Below are 19,094 nucleotides of genomic sequence, written 5' to 3'. Positions count from 1 at the left end.
GTCTGGTCAATGGTGGCCGAGCAACTGGCTCGTCACAATACGCCAGTCACACCTCTTGATGAACTGTGGTATCGTGTTGAAGCTGGATAGGCAGCTGTACCTGTATACGCCATCTAAGCTCTGTTTGACTCAATGCCCAGGCGTATCAGAGGTGGTTGTTCTGGGTACTGATTTATCAGGATCTATGCCCCCGAATTGCGTGAAAATGTGATACATGTCAGTTCTAGTATAATATATTTGTCCAGTGAATACCCGTTTATCATCTGCATTTCTTCTTGGTGTAGCAATTTTAATGGCCAATAGTGTACTTTCCGAATATCCCTCGTACATTCATTTTTCACTGTTTTCGATGTATAAATAATACATAAGTTATAGGTAAAACTCTCGAGCATGAATATGCGAATTAATTAGGTGATTCCTGATCACACGAAAGTGTCATTCAAGTGGGCAATACTTCAGCGAGTGCTGCCTGGATTTCGTGTTAAGTGCAAAACGCGGGTGGTGGTGGTGGTGGTGCAAACAGCCGACGCTGCCTTCACCTCACCGCTCCTCTCCCCTCGGCAGCAGCAATTATGGGGCACGGCAGTTCCCGACAGCCACCGCGGCAATCGTCAACTTATCGCGGACAAACAGCGTTCACCTTAGTTGTGTCTTTGTCAATGACACCACGCATACGCAACTACTCGTTTTCAATTGTTTGCACAAGCAGTTCTTTTGCTCAAAGTGGTGTTTTAGGTTTGTCGTGGTCAGTACAGTGAAATGTCGTTTTGTTTTCTTTGTAGACTGTTTCTTGTTGCACACTTCATGAGTGCTGCAACACACAAAAGGAAAATTATGCCTTTGAACAATAGAAGCATTGAAACGACTCGACAAAGTAGTAACAGTAACAAAACTTGTTCTCGAATATGGTGCCAGCTAAGTTACTATTGGTGACTGGTCAAGAAATCGACTTAAATTGGAACAGTTTTCTTCAAAGAAATGTCTTGAAAAATCCCTTAGCCGAAAAACTATTTTAAAAAATCGGATTTTGAAAGAAAAAGTGAGACGTTGCTTATGTGATTTACGCAACAAAGACGGAAGGGGCTTCGATTTATAGTCCAATCTTGCAGCATAAAACCTTGTTTTTTTTAGAAACCAGCCGCAGGAAGAAGATGATAGTTTCTCCACTAGTTTGGGATTACTCGAGAAGTGGAAGAGGAGACATGAACTGCGTCAGCTAGATATATGCGGAGAAAAGCTCTCGGGCGACTCTGAGACCGTTCCAGAATTTATTTTGAAGTCTAAAATAATCATCCCTGAAAATAAAATTTGTCATGAACAAATTAACAAAAGCGACGGAACTTAAATTTCAAAATGTTGCCGTCAGAAAGAGTTGCTTCTTATGAGGAAAAATTGCTCTTGAGTACAAAGAAAGTAAAGAGAGACTCACAGTTACGACAATCTTTAAATGCAACTGAAAAACCAAGAGTATTCAAGAATGTAACCATTGCAGCTCTTCCAGTTATCTACATGTATCAAAACAATGCCTGGACTAGTGGCCAGCATGTTCTTCAGACATGAACCCTATCGAACATGCCTGGGATAGATTGAAAAGGGCTTTTTATGGGCGATGTGATCTACCAACCACTCCGAGGGATCGACACCAAATAGCCGTTGAGGACAATCTGGACCGACAGTGCCTTGATGAACTTGTGGATAGTATGCCACAACGAATACAGGCATGCATCAATGCAAGAGGACGTGCTATTGGGTATCAGAGGTACCAGTGTTTATACCAATCTGGACCATCACCTTTGAAGGTCTCGCTGTATGGTGGTACAACATGTACTGTGTGGTTTTCATGAGCCATAAAAAGGGCGGGAATAATGCTTATGTTGATCTCTATTCCAATTTTCTGTACAGGTTCCGGAACTCTCGGAACCGTGGTGATGCAAAACTTTTTTTGATGTGTGTAGAAGAGTCTGTAACTTCTAACTGTTGGTCTGAATTAAACCACTCCGTTATTTCCAAATTTTCTCCCTCTTCACAGCCTGTCGACTTTCTGATCGTCCTCACTGTCAAAATCTTCGGTTTAGGCCAACATTTCTGTATTTTTTTTTCTTCATCACTTAGAATCTATATCTGACTATCTCGCTCGAAGACTCAATGATCCCGTACACAACTTCCTTTACAGTCACTTTCTTTAAAGCTCCTAGAATGCTTTCATTGTATTCCAAATACAAGATTGATTCTTGGAATCGCCTACGATACTTTTTCTTCAGGCTGTGCAGAACGCTCTCATCCATTGACTGAATCAAATTGGTAATAGTTCGGCGTGAGAAATATAAGGCGTGGATCCCATCGCACTGCAATTCTCCTACACTTGGAAGTAGGACAGATTACTCATTGTCAAAATAGCTTTGCACGCTGTGAAAACACAAACACACAGTCCAGTTCCCCGGCAGAGGAAGTCCCCAACCCAGCCGGGAACTGAACACAGGATCAAATGGCTCTAAGCACTATGGGACTTAACATTTGAGGTCCCCTAGACCTAGAACTACGTAAACCTAACTAACCTGCCCGAGGCAGGATTCTAACCTGCGACCGTAGCAGCAGCGCGGTTCCGGACCGAAGCGCCTAGAACCGCTCTACCACAGCGGCCGGCTGAACACAGGACCCGGTGATCCCGAGGCAGCAACGCTAGCCACTAGGCCACAAGTTGTGGACGTTTTAATAAAGTTCATGCTTTGACGCCTGTATTCTTTTAAACATCGTTTCATTTCTTTTTCCCAAATTTTGGTAGTCCGAATTTTCAGTAGTTCGAGGTGGTCCTGGTCCCATTCACATCGAACCATCGAGACTCTACTGAACACTTACAGCCCCGGTGGCTCTCCTCCCCTCCCCGTAGCACAATTGTGTTTTATATTCATGTGCAGTCGGAATGCCAACGTGATTGGGCTTGAGGGTTTACATTTCCTATGTGCGCTCATGGCTTTACACACACACACACACACACACACACACACACACACACACACACACCAGATGATCCTATCAGAAATTGTAGCGCCAGCTACCGCCACCCTAGGCCGAATAAGAAAAAAATATGTATGAACCCATTCCTCTCATTGGAGCCGGCCGGGGTGGCCGAGCAGTTCTAGGCGCTACAGTCTGGAACCGCGCGACCGCTACGGTCTCAGGTTCGAACCCTGCCTCGGGCATGAATGTGTGTGATGTCCTTAGGTTAGTTAGGTTTAAGTAGTTCTAAGTTCTAGGGGACTGATGACCTCGGAAGTTAAGTCTCATAGTGCTCAGTGCCTCTCATTGGATATAGACCCACAGCCGGAAGTCCATTATCTCTCTCCCACACACTCTCTCTCTCTCTCTCTCTCTCTCTCTCTCTCTCTCACACACACACACACACACACACACACACACCTAACAATTTCACTACATATCACACAGGGGACATAGCAAAAATTATATTTTCTCTAGAAAGTGCCTGTAGCAGCAGCAAAGATCAGTCACCACACCCAGGCAGAAAAAGGGAAGACAATTGACATATAAGTCTGAGAAATTAAGAAACGGCTGGAAAACCCGAGATAGTTAGGTTCAGAACACCACCACCGTAATGGCTGGTCCCCACTAAAAGACGCCATTATCACGAGATTACATGGCCCCAGCATAAGACCGGTGAGGCCTTCCTGTAACACTTAAAAAGACGCCATTACTCTTTCTGTTAAGACACTTGGTACTTATTCAACAGCCATTAAGGCTCTCTTTTTCTATTATCTCGCCATGTATTTTTTGTATTCATTCCATTTAAGGTCACACTGGAGATTACTTATACGTAATTTTTACGATTTCCAACGGTTTACTGTCATAAACAATGTGCAGTATGTCACATTAGACCCGTCACACACACACACACACACACACACACACACACACACACACACACACACACACACAAAACATCATTGTCAGCAGATGAATTCAATTCCATATTATTTTGTTTAGAGCTACTGGACACCTATCAGTGGTTAAAATGATTATTGCTTGCTTTATTTTAAGCAAATTCCGATTACTCCCACTGTATAATGTAATGTTATCGTAGCGATCATGGATACAGTGCTAGCCATTCAGTAGGGTTGTCAAATACTTGTTTAGTTTGATATTTGTTTGATCTAAATGTATTAACACACATTAAACACGAGCAATTGCCAGCACTCCAGCATAGCAAAGTGCTACACACCTGTAATCTACACATGTTAGTAAGTACCAAATGAGATCAGGTTTGCATCGCAGATTCCATCCAGTCCAATAACACTGACTCTCGCTATATTCTTGCTATGTACAATTGTTCCAGCATCCCAGTTCTATCAACGTTGAACAACAGCTGCTCTACAGACCTTAAGTGTGCTTGGTGATGCAGTTAGTCGAGTGTTACGGCTGGCACCATGTTTTTGGAGTTTAATAGATGCTTAGTACCATCCGCCATATGTATAGGATGGGTACACTGTTGGATGATTGTCAAAATGAGATGTACCAATTAGAGAAATAGAAGTGCTAATGATGAGGCAAATTGCATTTCAAGATTGGGAAGATGAAATTCGCCGTATATCTCGAAAACAATTGTTTATTAATGGCGAGACTATAGGAGAAGGTTGAAATGATGAAATAAGCTTTGCAGCTGCATCTTTGATGATAGGAATAGTTTTCTCTCGTTGTCAAACATTGTCTTTCTTATATATATGAAATGGGATTTTTATCGTTAGATCAGTTTCACAGAGACGAATACACCTACACACAAAGCCAAACATACAGGATGTCATGAGTATAACTGCAGATATTTTTTATTGGAGACTAAGGACAGAGTACTGAATAACATTACATCAGTATTTACTTCATTTGCAGACTAATTATTCTAGCTATTAGGAGGAGTACGTTCCTGGTCTCTAAGTACATGTAGAAAGAGCAAGCCAGAAATGCATATTTTCCCCTGGGCAGTAAGTCAGGTGCAAAAAGTGCGGACACGTAAATACAGTAGTTACATGTGCATATAGTGTACAGTGCGTGTATACAATATACGCACACACAGTGGGCGGTGAGTTGTTCATACGCATGCAATTATTCTGCAGACACTCGCAGTAAGAATGGACAATAGAAGTATATGCTTCTCGTGCATGAAATGTATGTTTATATTCTCTTGCTTTCAGCGAAGTAAACTACAATTACAAGCATATTTGAAAATATTCCGTCATGAATAGGATATAAGTTATGTCACTGAATCAGTGAGATTTCGCGATTGTTCATGTCTATTGATGATTTACTAATGCTTGGAATGCAAAAATATAACAACTGTGTCGTTAATTAATCAGAAAAATAAAAAAGACGCGGTAATCTTACGGCTTGCTTTCTCGCTGTTTGGGGCGCTAGTATCGTGCCAACTGTCAGACGGTGAGCATTTTCGCGGCAGTGAGTGTCGCGAACGTATACGTGGTGTAACTGTGTCGGTGTGTGTGAAATAGTGCTGTAATCGAGTTTCTAAATGCAGAAGACGTGCCTCCACAGATGGGGCACCGTGTCCTTCAGCATAATGTCAGACAGCACACAAGCTCTGCTATATCTTCAGCATTCCAGTACCTTGGTTTCACTGTCCTGGATCATCCTCCATACAGTCCCTGAATTGACCCGTTTCGGTTTCCATCTGTTTCCAAAACTTAACACCTTCGAGGACATCACTTTGAAAGTGAGGTAGCAGTGCAGGCAGAGGTGAGGTTGTGGCTCCGTCACCAAAGTGAAATATTCTACGGTGGCGATCTCAACAAACTGGTATCTCGGTGCGAAAAATGTGTTCGTCGCCAGGATAATTATGTTGAGAAATAAATATGTAAACGTGAAGAATAAAGGTGTAGAATGTTAATAACATTCGTTTTATCTAAAAATCTGTCTTTTCACATAAATTCAGAGGCATTACTGATCAGCACGCTCTCATATTTGAACAATTTTCTCTTTTCGTGTTAAACACCACCATGTCCTGTCCTTGCTTATGCCCGTCTCACACGGAGCAAGATTCGCTGTAAGTTTCCTTGCTGGCTCGCGCGACGGCTACCTTGCGGGCTCCGTCGTCCGCTAGCGGGCTACCTTGCTGGGAACCTTGTAAGATTTCCAGGATAGGTCCGGTGCTATTTTTCTTGTAAGGTTCCCTACGTGCTACCTGCGTTGGCCAATCATGAGACGTTTCGTTTGTGACGTCAGACGCGGAAAGCTTGGGCGGGAAGCCTTTGTTGAAAGTCGCTTTTCTGCTGTTGTGAGGTGCGGTAGGAAGTTCTTATAATTATTAAATAATGGCACCGCAGTGGTCCAAGGAAGCCATTGAAGCATAGATATGTACTTATAGGGAAGAACAGTGAAAAGCGCAAACTATTATAATAAACACTTGCGTGCAGAAGCACTCGAAAGAGTTGCAAGTGCAGTGTGTCTTGTTCGACCATATACGACGAGCAAGGAGTGCTATAGCAAAATGCACAATTTACGTACTCAGTTTAATGTGGAGTACACCAAAGTAAAATCATAGAAAAGCAGTGGCTCTGGGATAAACGACGTAAGTACAAAGCTATGAATTTTGTGTTGAACGTAGAAACCTACTACTTGCAAAAATCGGACACATTTAAGACTGTTTCCTAGAAATATCACACTGAGTATTCACCCGATTTTTGAAAGCACATAATCTTGAATGGTAATGGATTACGATGTAGCTTTCTTCTGAATCAGAGGCGAAACCATACAAAGCAGTTCTTCAAATAACAATACATCCATTCGTATAAAATTTGCTAAGGATGTACGATCTTCTATCCTATAAAATAAAGTCGTATATAACAGTCATTATTGGTATATTTATAAAGTCAAACAGTAATGAAATGGTGATACTTTTCAAACAAAAGTAGGTGTTATGCGAACTAACCTCAACTCTTTATGAAGCATGGACAGCACACCTTTTCCAGCGTTTCTCCTCTTAATCCAGTTTTTCGTCCATTCTTTCTTTCTTTCTTCTTCTCTCATTAGCATGCATTCCTGCATCGTTTAGCACCAAAACAGCTAATAACGCCAGTTTGCTCTGAACATCCGTACCTGAAGCAGCCATCTTCGTTCGATACAACATGCAGCCGATCACAACACAACTAGCTGCCGATCTTGCACCGTAGGAGAGCTTCAGCATGGAAGATAGCCGGCTCCTTTCCCTGCAAGCTGGCAGGCATGCACGCCATCTCGCAAACTTGCGGCGAACCTTGCTCCATGCGATACGGGCTTAAAGCAAGTACAGTGATCTGTTTTTTCCACCAGGCTCTTTACTGATAGGGGAAAGGAACGGGGACCTATCCCTACCGACCAGGTAAACAGTTGCTTGAAGCGGTTGTGTCCGCAAATCTACATCTACATACATACTCCGCAATCCACCATACGGTGCGTGGCGGAGGGTACCTCGTACAACTAGCATCTTCTCTCCCTGTTCCACTCCCAAACAGAAAGAGGGAAAAATGACTGCATATATGCCTCTGTACGAGCCCCAATCTCTCGTATCTTATCTTTGTGGTCTTATCTTCGGTGACCGCAAATCTCCGGACGTTACGGTGCGCTTGATGGGAGGGGCACGGCCTGTCAGGTAGTGGGGGGGAGGGGGGGAGAGAAGAGGAGGGGAAGGAGGGATGGGCGCAGCTTTCGAAGTTGTGGCCGGGCTGCAGTATCATCCCGGAATGGATGTGGCACGGTGTGCGGAGATACGCGTACACCGGATATTAGCAGACACAACCGGTTACTTAGTCGGAAGGGACAGTGCTGTGTGAGCGTCGCGCTGTTTGAAACAAGTCTCTGCGCTTACTCTGCTTTCGAGGTTCCCAGCGTGATTATCAGTATGGAAGTTATTACGACGACAAAGGGCAGACCTTCTGCTCATTACAATGGCTACGCGTATCGTAAATTTAGGGAATCTAAAGACGGCGTTGTTACGTGGCTGTGCTTACGCGAGAAGTCGGATCATTGCAGGGGGAAGATACGTTCGAAGAATGGAGAAGTGTTTTACGTGTCCGAACATTCCTGTGGACCACCTGACGACGCTGCTCTAGAAGTGAGGAAGCAATGCGAGAAGGCGAAGATGAGGGCTCGAGAAGAAACTACGCGGTTATCAGAGATATACGCGGATGAAATGGGGAATCTTCGTAATAAGGGTTATGATTTTTTTACGGCAATGCCTCACTCCGAAAATATGAAGAGGTGCTTACGTTATCAGCGGAGTCAAGCGCGGAGGAACGGTAAGTACTCTCTGGAAGAATTTATTAACTTAATGCAATCTAACAGATTCCATGTCTTCACTGAAGATATTTTACCTTAGGCTTCTCGAAGTGGTTTCGTCAGATGGCTTTTATTTTAATGTAGGACGTGAGATGTTCCACGAAGTGTCAACAGTTTTAAATCAGGAGACTTTAGCATATCTTCAACTAAGTTTTAGTTTCTAAATGCTTTTACGAAGACGTGTTTAATTCACGCGTCGTCGCTCACCCTAACCGAAACAAATGAGCTGATTTTGCTGCCGTACGAGGATAGCCAAACATGGTTAATGTTCATACGACGTAACGTCTCGGTGATAACTGTTCGCTAGCGAGTAACAGCGTGCATTGCACTTGACCAGTTATCACTTTAGTCTTTAAGGTACCTCCAACAGTAGAAGACGAAACGTCAGGCTTTGGATCGCGCTGAAGGCTCCAAAAAAGAAGTTGTTGGCAGCCCGCAAAAACCTGCATTGTATAATTCTTGTTTTCGTCTTAGCTGACCGTTCGCTGTAGATTGCAGTACACCAAGTTTCTATTGATGTTATATTTAGCAAGACGGCAGAAATTAAATCTGCAAACCTGGCTTGTTTTTACGGACAATGGAAAGTGATAGGAATTTCATAAGAATCCGAGAGCAGTTAACGATGATACACAAATGATTAGAAAAAATATTGTGTTACAGGATGTGCTGGATCCTAGGTTTTTTTTTCTTTTTGCTTTAAGTTGTCAGCCTGGTAGAACATTCGGAGTCGTTATGTTATTCTTCTCTTTATTTTATCGACATTTTAATGTGGTTTTAGAATAGCGTCTATGTTTGCAGTTTACGTGAATGTGAATGGGAATTAGAGAAAGCAGGTAAAATTTTAGGTGAGACTGTATTTGATGCTCTCAAGTTTTACGCTTTTCAAGCATATTCATTTAAGGGCAGTGATATCATCGCTATTAAGGCCATTAATCCCGTAACATACGCTCATGTTTACCTCTGCATGCACATAGTTTCTCTCTTACATTTTAAGCGGCTTGTAAGCAAACAGTTTGTCAAATTTACGTGTGTGGCAAATGATTTGGCTGCATGTTGTTTTCTTTGCTGAGTTTGTCTAGTGAAAGTATTGTTTGAGAAAAATATTCATTGATGACCGAACTGAAAAACAAGTTCAACGATTTTACACGTGTTAAAATGTCAGTTTCTCGTCAGTCTAACACCAGGTGCGACAATAAAGTAATGAGACAAGTTAGAAAAAACACAATTTCCTATGGTCTTAACCAATTACATTTGTATCAGTTTTGAAGTTTCTCCCTTGTGCATGCAGGCACTTAATTCATCTGTGTTTCCATTCTTGGTAGCATCACAGGAGCTCATCATCTAGGATACCAGCAAAAGCCCTTATCATACCTGTTTGGATTTCCTGTACTGTTGTAAGTTGTGTCCTTCAACGACTGACTTCACTACTGGGATTTTAAAAATCTTACGGAACTATGTTGTATGGATGAGGTTGTGGAAGCACTGCAGTGGACTTTGACGTCACAACTGCTCGCCAGTCAATGCAGTATGGGCTGGTGCGTTATCGTGATGCAGGATCCAGTTGTTAGCAATTCGTGGACGAACACGTCGGCCCTGTTTCTGAAGTCTTTCGAGAATTTCTTAATAGTAATATTGGTTTACTGTCTGGCCTGGAGGCAGCAGCTCTTTGTCCACAATACTCACGTAGTCAAAGAAACATACAAGCATGCATTTCACCTTTGAGTATGACATCCGCGCTTTCGTTGGTCTTGGCGATTCTTTCGAATACCAGTGCGAACGTTTGACGTTTCGCCTCGGGATCATAATGGAAAAACCATCTTTCATCACCAGTAATAACACGATTCAGTAATTCTTGGTTAAATTCCACGTGTTCCAACAGACCATTAGCCATAATCCTCGAGCTTTTTGTTGCTGTGTGAGATTTTTGGCAACCATTTTGACACAGTTTTTTCATTTGCAGCATTTTAAATCAATAGAAAGTGAACAGTTTCCCGATTAATGTCCGGTTCGTTTGTAATCATTTTCATGGTAATCTACGATCAACTCGTACAAGTTCACTCCTCCTGGCTGTGTTGTCATATGTTCGTGTTGGTGATGGGCGCCCATTGCGCCGTTAAACTTGGACATTCGTTCCTCGTTCAGAAAACACTTTGTGGGAACGCAACACATGAGCACCTGACAGAACCTCGTTTCCAGAAGCCTGCTTGATGTTTCCGTATGTTACTGTGGCATTCTCACCGAATTTCACGTACTGCTGTGAAATATTCGAGATTCCATTGTTGTGATCACTGCATCTCGGTGTTTGTCATCGTGCCTCTTGGTCTACGTGTTGTACATTCAGCAGCATATAGCCGCTCCGTCTCCGGCGTCTTGTCACGGTTCGGGCGGCTCCCCCCATCGGGGGTTCGAGTCCTCCCTCGGGCATGGGTGTGTGTGCTGTCCTTAGCGTAAGTTAGTATAATGTAGGTTAAGCAGTGTGTAAGCTTAGGGACCGATGACCTTGGCAGTTTGGTCCCGTAAGACCTTACCACAAATTTCCAAATTTTTCAGCGGCTTATGTGGATACTCCCTGCGAAATTTATTCCTTGAAGAGTTAGTAGCACCTAAGTAATAAACTTAGATGTCATGCACGCAGTTTTTCACGCATCTAATTGCTTATGATATAATGTCCCCTGAACTGTGAGAGGTAGGTGGTTCTTATCCCCACAGCGAGTGTTGTCACTGAGGTGAGGACAATCATGCGATAGCGGTATGCACGTATAGAGATGGCGATAGTATCGCGTACACAAGATATAAAAGGGCAGTACATTAGTGGAGATGTCATTCCTACTCAGGTGATTAATGTGAAAAGGCTTCCGACGTGATTATGGACGCACTACGTGAACTAACAGAATGCGGAATGGTTGTTAGAGCTAGGCGCATGGGATATTCCAATTCTGAAATCGTTAGGAAATTCAAGTTCCGAGATCCACATTGTCAGGATTGTGTCGAGGCTACCAAATTTCTGGCATTCCACCACGGACAACGCAGTGGACGATGGCCTTCACTTCATGACAGAGAGCAGCGGTGTTTGCGTAGAGTTGTCAATGCTAACAGACAGGCAACACTGCAAAGTTAGACGTTCAACGAACGTGTCCGTTTGGACAGTGCGGGGAAATTGTGACTTAATGGTCTATGGCAACAGGCGACCGACGTGAGTGCTAATCCTACACTACTGAACATTAAAATTGCTACACCTAGAATAAACGCAGATGATAAATGCGTATTCACTGGAGAAATATATTATACTAGAACTGACATATGATTACATTTTCACGCAATTTAAGTGCATAGATCCTGAGAAATCAGTATCCAGTATCCTCAGGCAGTAATAACGGCCTTGATACGCCTGGGTATTGAGTCAAACAGAGCTTGGATGGCGTGTACAGGTACAGCTGCCCATGCAGCGTCAACACGATACCACAGTTCATGAAGAGCAGTGACTGGCGTATTGTGACGAGCCAGTTGCTCGGCCACCTTTGACCAGACGTTTTCAATTGGTGAGAGGTCTGGAGGATGTGCTGGCTAGGGCAGCAGTCGAACATTTTCTGTATCCAGAAAGGCCCGTACAGTCCCCATCTGTTGACTCAGGGATCGAGACGTAGCTGCACGATCCGTTACAGCCATGCGGATAAGATGACTGTTATCTCGACTGCTAGTGATACGAGGCAGTTGGGTTCCAGCACGGCGTTCCGTATTACCCTCCTGAACCAACCGATTCCATATTCTGCTAACAGCCATTGGATCTCGACCAACGCGAGCAGCAATGTCGCGATACGATAAACCGCAATAGCGATAGGCTACAATCCCACCTTTATCAAAGTCGGAAACGTGATGGTACGCATTTCTCCTCCTTACACGAGGCATCACAACAACGTTTCACCAGGCGACGCCGGTCAACTGCTGTTTGTGTATGACAAATCGGTTGGAAACTTTCCTCATGTCAGCACGTTGTAGGTGTCACCACCGGCGCCAACCTTGTGTGAATGCTGTGAAAAGCTAATCATTTGCATATGACAGCATCTTCTTCCTGTCGGTTAAATTTCGTATCTGTAGCACGTCATCTTCGTGGTGTAGCAATTTTAATAGCCAGTAGTGTAATAGCACATCATCTGCAGCGCCAATCCTGACGTTGTGGCAATATCGGTTGGACCCTAGACAACGGGGGAACCGTGGCCTAGTGAGATGAACCCCGATTTAAGTTGGTAGGAGCTGGTGGTAGGGTTCGCGCGTGGCGCAGACCCCACGAAGCCATGGACGCAAGATATGAATAAGGTCCTGTACAAGCTGGTGTGGTTCGATAATGGTGTGGGCTGTTTTTACATTGAACGGACTGGATCCTTTCGTCTAACTGAACTGATCAATGACTGGAAATGGTTATGTTCCGCTATTGGGAGACCATTTGCAGCCATGGCGAATTTTTATGAATGATAATGCGGCATGTAACTGTGCCACAATTGTTCGCAACTGTTTTGAAGAACATTGTGGACAATTCTAGCCGATGATTTGGCCACCCAGATCGTTCGACATGCATCCCATCTGAATATTTATGAGGCATAATCGGAAGGTCAGTTCGTGCTCAAAATCCTGCAACGGCAACACTTTGAAATACGTTCAGTGTTTTAGGAAGAGACGTGGAACCTCTGTGTGTGTGTGTGTGTGTGTGTGTGTGTGTGTGTGTGTGTGTGTGTGTGTGTTGTTACCTATCATTTCCGGACGCACCCGTGGGCTCCGTTACGCCAGGGCCAGTGTCCGGTATCGCCGGAACTCGGGCTGTTGTGCAGCACGGGTGGGTTGTGGTCGTGACCGACTAGACTGGTGACTTTCACATGAAAGCGCATGTTTTCCAGCGTCTGTCGGAAATAGACTAGTGAGAGGAGGGATCAACTGACGAAATGCCAGCATTTCTGCTTCTGATCATGATCGGCTGAAAAGGCTAAATGTTAAAACAAATTTCGTAGCGTGGCTTGGAGCTCGCGGAGTTGAGTGAAATAGATAGTCCTAATTACGAATCAAATGGCTGGCAGAAAAAGACTTTTAGCATGCTGCTGGGACAGCTGCCAGTCGATATAGTTCGTATGGAAGTGTAACGGGTGTCCTCGAGCTTCTTAGTTATTGAAACGTCGTGCCAGATAAAACTGTGTGTCGGACCGGGGCTCGAAATCGGGATGCTTGTCTCTCGCGGGGAAGTGCCCTGTCAGCTCAGCTACCCGAGCACAATTCACGATCCATCCTCACGGCTTTACTTCCACCAGTACCTCGTCTCCCTCCTTCCGTACTTCACAAATGTTCTGCGAAACTTGCAGGACTAGTACTCCTGGATGAAAGATTATGCGGGGATATTGCTTAGCCACAGCGTGGGGGAAGTTTGCATAATGAAATGTTCGCTTTGCAGCAGTGTGTGCACTGATATGAAGAAGCCTCGTAACGGATGAAAACTGTGTGTTAGAATGTGTCTCGAACTCGGAACGTTTGCCTTTCGCGGGCAAGTGCTCTACCAACTGAGCTACCCAAGAAGACTCACAACCCATCCTCACACCAAGCCCTTAATGACTGTTTGTAGATAGAAAGAGGACATTCTCCTCGCGAAACGCTATCGTTAAATTTTAAAAAAGGAAGTCTTTTATTCCGCGAATTGATGTAACCGTTATAAGTAGCTCTTATATATATACCGGGTGATGAAAAAGTCAGTATAAATTTGAAAACTGAATAAATCACGGAATAATGTAGATAGAGAGGTACAAATTGACACACATGCTTGGAATGACATGGGGTTTTATTAGAACCAAAAAATACAAAAGTTAAAAAAATGTCCGACAGATGACGTTTTATCTGATCAGAATAACAAAAATTAGCATAACAAAGTAAGACAAAGCAAAGATGATGTTCTTTACAGGAAATGTTCAATATGTCCACCATCATTCCTCAACAATAACTGTAGTCGAGGAATAATGTTGTGAACAGCACTGTAAAGCATGTCCGTAGTTATAGTGAGGCACTGGCGTCGGATGTTGTCTGTCAGCATCCCTAGAGATGTCAGTCGATCACGACACACTTGCGACTTCAGGTAACCCCAAAGCCAATAATCGCACGGATTGAGGTCTCGAGACCTGGGAGGGCAAGCATGACGAAAGTGGCGGCTGAGCACACGATCATCACCAAACGACGCGCGCAAGAGATCTTTCACGCGTCTAGCAATATGGGGTGGAGCGCCATCCTGCATAAATATCGTACGTTCCAGCAGGTGTTTATCAGCCAAGTTGGGGATGATGCGATTCTGTAACATATCGGCATACCGCTCACCCGTCACGGTAGCAGTTTTGCTGTCCAGCGCCATCCGTCGGACATTTTGTGAACTTTGTTTTTGTGGTTCTAATAAAACCCCATGTAATTCCAAGCATGTTGTTGTTGTTGTGGTCTTCAGTCCTGAGACTGGTTTGATGCAGCTCTCCATGCTACTCTATCCTGTGCAAGCTTTTTCATCTCCCAGTACCTACTGCAACCTACATCCTTCTGAATCTGCTTAGTGTATTCATCTCTTGGTCTCCCTCTACGATTTTTACCCTCCACACTGCCCTCCAATACTAAATTGGTGATCCCTTGATGCCTCAGAACATGTCCTACCATCCGATCCCTTCTTCTGGTCAAGTTGTGCCACAAACTTCTCTTCTCCCCAATCCTATTCAATACCTCCTCATTAGTTATGTGATCTACCCATCTAATCTTCAGCATTCTTCTGTAGCACCACATTTCGAAAGCTTCTATTCTCTTCTTGTCCAAACTATTTATTGTCCATGTTTCACTTCCATACATGGCTACACTCCATACGAATACTTTCAGAAACGACTTCCTGACACTTAAATCAATACTGGATGTTAACAAATTTCTCTTCTTCAGAAACGCTTTCCTTGCCATTGCCAGCCTACATTTTATATCCTCTCTACTTCGACCATCATCAGTTATTTTGCTCCCCAAATAGCAAAACTCCTTTACTACTTTAAGTGCCTCATTTCCTAATCTAATTCCCTCAGCATCACCCGACTTAATTAGACTACATTCCATTATCCTTGTTTTGCTTTTGTTGATGTTCATCTTATATCCTCCTTTCAAGACACTGTCCATTCCATTCAAATGCTCTTCCAAGTCCTTTGCTGTCTCTGACAGAATTACAATGTCATCGGCGAACCTCAAAGTTTTTATTTCTTCTCCATGAATTTTAATACCTACTCCGAATTTTTCTTTTGTTTCCTTTATTGCTTGCTCAATATACAGATTGAACAACATCGGGGAGAGGCTACAACCCTGTCTTACTCCCTTCCCAACCACTGCTTCCCTTTCATGTCCCTCGACTCTTATAACTGTCATCTGGTTTCTGTACAAATTGTAAATAGCCTTTCGCTCCCTGTATTTTACCCCTGCCACCTTTAGAATTTGAAAGAGAGTATTCCAGTCAACATTGTCAAAAGCTTTCTCTAAGTCTACAAATGCTAGAAACGTAGGTTTGCCTTTCCTTAATCTTTCTTCTAAGATAAGTCGTAAGGTCAGTATTGCCTCACGTGTTCCAGTGTTTCTACGGAATCCAAACTGATCTTCCCCGAGGTTGGCTTCTACTAGTTTTTCCATTCGTCTGTAAAGAATTCGTGTTAGTACTTTGCAGCTGTGACTTATTAAGCTGATAGTTCGGTAATTTTCACATCTGTCAACACCTGCTTTCTTTGGGATTGGAATTATTATATTCTTCTTGAAGTCTGAGGGTATTTCGCCTGTTTCATACATCTTGCTCACCAGATTGTAGAGTTTTGTCAGGACTGGCTCTCCCACGGCCGTCAGTAGTTCCAATGGAATATTGTCTACTCCGGGGGCCTTGTTTCGACTCAGGTCTTTCAGTGCTCTGTCAAACTCTTCACGCAGTATCATATCTCCCATTTCATCTTCATCTACATCCTCTTCCATTTCCATAATATTGTCCTCAAGTACATCGCCCTTGTATAGACCCTCTATATACTCCTTCCACCTTTCTGCTTTCCCTTCTTTGCTTAGAACTGGGTTTCCATCTGAGCTCTTGATATTCATACAAGTCGTTCTCTTATCTCCAAAGGTCTCTTTAATTTTCCTGTAGGCGGTATCTATCTTACCCCTAGTGAGATAGGCCTCTACATCCTTACATTTGTCCTCTAGCCATCCCTGCTTAGCCATTTTGCACTTCCTGTCGATATCATTTTTGAGACGTTTGTATTCCTTTTTGCCTGTTTCACTTACTGCATTTTTATATTTTCTCCTTTCATCAATTAAATTCAATATTTCTTCTGTTACCCAAGGGTTTCTACTAGCCCTCGTCTTTTTACCTACTTGATCCTCTGCTGCCTTCACTACTTCATCCCTCAAAGCTACCCATTCTTCTTCTACTGTATTTATTTCCCCCATTCCTGTCAATTGCTCCCTTATGCTCTCCCCGAATCTCTGTACAACCTCTGGGTCTTTTAGTTTATCCAGGTCCCATCTCCTTAAATTCCCACATTTTTGCAGTTTCTTCAGTTTTAATCTACAGGTCATAACCAATAGATTGTGGTCAGAGTCCACATCTGCCCCTGGAAATGTCTTACAATTTAAAACCTGGTTCCTAAATCTCTGTCTTACCATTATATAATCTATCTGATACCTTTTAGTATCTCCAGGGTTCTTCCATGTATACAGCCTTCTTTCATGATTCTTAAACCAAGTGTTAGTTATGATTATGTTGTGCTCTGTGCAAAATTCTACCAGGCGGCTTCCTCTTTCATTTCTGTCCCCCAATCCATATTCACCTACTATGTTTCCTTCTCTAAAAATGGTTCAAATGGCTCTGAGCACTATGGGACTCAACATCTTAGGTCATAAGTCCCCTAGAACTTAGAACTACTTAAACCTAACTAACCTAAAGACATCACACACACCCATGCCCGAGGCAGGATTCGAACCTGCGACCGTAGCAGTCCCGCGGTTCCGGACTGCAGCGCCAGAACCGCTAGACCACCGCGGCCGGCGTTTCCTTCTCTCCCTTTTCCTACACTCGAATTCCAGTCACCCATGACTATTAAATTTTCGTCTCCCTTCACAATCTGAATAATTTCTTTTATTTCATCATACATTTCTTCAATTTCTTCGTCATCTGCAGAGCTAGTTGGCATATAAACTTGTACTACTGTAGTAGGTGTGGGCTTCGTATCTATCTTGGCCACAATAATGCGTTCACAATGCTGTTTGTAGTAGCTTACCCGCATTCCTATTTTCCTATTCATTATTAAACCAAGCATTCCAAGCATGTGTGTCAATTTTTACCTATCTACATTATTCCGTGGTTTATTAAGTTTTCAAATTTATACTGACTTTTTGATCACCCGGTATAATATATTTGTTTTTTAGATGGAAATAATACGGACATCTGTAGCAATTATTTATACTGTTACTGTCTTACTCCTCCATCGAGTAAACAGTGGGATTTATTGGGACGGGGAGGGAGAGTTTATCTTTCGCCGCAGACGAGCTCGGGGGGGGGGGGGGGGGGGCGGCTTTGCTGCTCTTTGGTCTTTTACCCGCTACGAAATTACTTTTTCCTTCCTGGATCGATATTGCTTTAAATAAGTCGATTTTACTACTCCTACATACTGTCACAGTTCGATCAGATGTTCGCCTGGTGCTACTAACTTTACAAGGTCTATCCCATGAACGAGGGGCTAATAACTTTGCTATTGTTCCCTGAACCTATTGGCCGACGAATCAGCTAACTCGGACATCTACAAGTGCAAATTAATATTCACGATTTAACTTTACATGATTATTCCCGATTAAAATTAATAAAGGAAATTTATTTCTGCCTAAAATTTCTATGAATGCACATATTATTTTGGACTGAGAGCAGCCGCAGAAAAATGTCCACATTTTTATAAGAAGGTAATGAAAATCCCTTTTGGCTGTAGAAAGTTTATTACTAAAGCCACGACCGGTTTCACGTCAATTTAAGCGCATCCTCAGGGGGATATAAACAATGCACACTGTACTATTTTCCGCTCATTATATACCAAACGCATTTACATCTTTAACTGCCGCTGCTTTTGTACTATAAACTCTACCTACTTGCAGTAATGAAAACGTTTTTGCTATCTACAGCACAGGACAGTAATCTAAACCAACTTTGTCACGTGTCTTGAATCCGTCAGTACATTTATCTAGGTACCCAAATCATGCTCTTTTCGGGTAGTTAGTGGCTCCTTTACTAAGATTTAACGAACAAACTGAGAATTACTGGCAGCTAAAAGATGTCTGGGTGGCAGACTAATACAATCATCATTAAACACAGTAAGCGTTTGGTGCATCCGTATCTAAAAAAAATGTGTATCTGAGATTGTGGCAGCACTACATTAACAATGATGTTTACTAGCATTCTCTTGATGTCCTCTTCTTCACAAACGCTGAACTTTAGACGAGTATGCATCTGAAGCAAAAAGATTGCTACGAACTTCTAAATGATTTTCACTGGATTCTATTAGAAGGCCATTGGTTGGTGACGATCTTATTGCTCCTACGCATTGTATTATCAGTTCAAGTCTGCGCCAAACACGAGCCTTACCATCAGTTCCTACCAACTGATACCGGGACTCATCTGAGCAGGCCACGGTCTTTGGACCCAACCGATTTGTGTTCGAGCCCAAGAGAGGCGCTGCAGGCCATGCCGTGCTATTAGCAAA

General features: G+C 43.2%; 1 protein-coding gene across 5 annotated transcripts in view; it reads left to right on the top strand.

Moving 5' to 3' along the window:
* The window catches only part of LOC124545007 (protein bric-a-brac 1-like), a 467,428-nt gene that overhangs the window by 160,897 nt on the left and 287,437 nt on the right, over nt 1–19,094 (top strand). The window contains exon 1 of one of the 5 annotated variants that reach the window (XM_047123770.1): nt 7,880–8,291. The exons of the other annotated variants lie outside the window; for them this stretch is intronic. Coding sequence (XP_046979726.1) covers nt 7,895–8,291 — 397 coding nt within the window. The 5' untranslated portion in view covers nt 7,880–7,894. Of the gene's footprint in view, nt 1–7,879; nt 8,292–19,094 lie in introns of those variants that run through there. 5 annotated transcript variants of the gene reach the window in all.

This window comes from Schistocerca americana, chromosome 8 (genome assembly GCF_021461395.2).
Source record: "Schistocerca americana isolate TAMUIC-IGC-003095 chromosome 8, iqSchAmer2.1, whole genome shotgun sequence".
NCBI classification, from domain to species: domain Eukaryota; kingdom Metazoa; phylum Arthropoda; class Insecta; order Orthoptera; family Acrididae; genus Schistocerca; species Schistocerca americana.
This window is presented reverse-complemented; position numbering and strand designations above follow the sequence as displayed.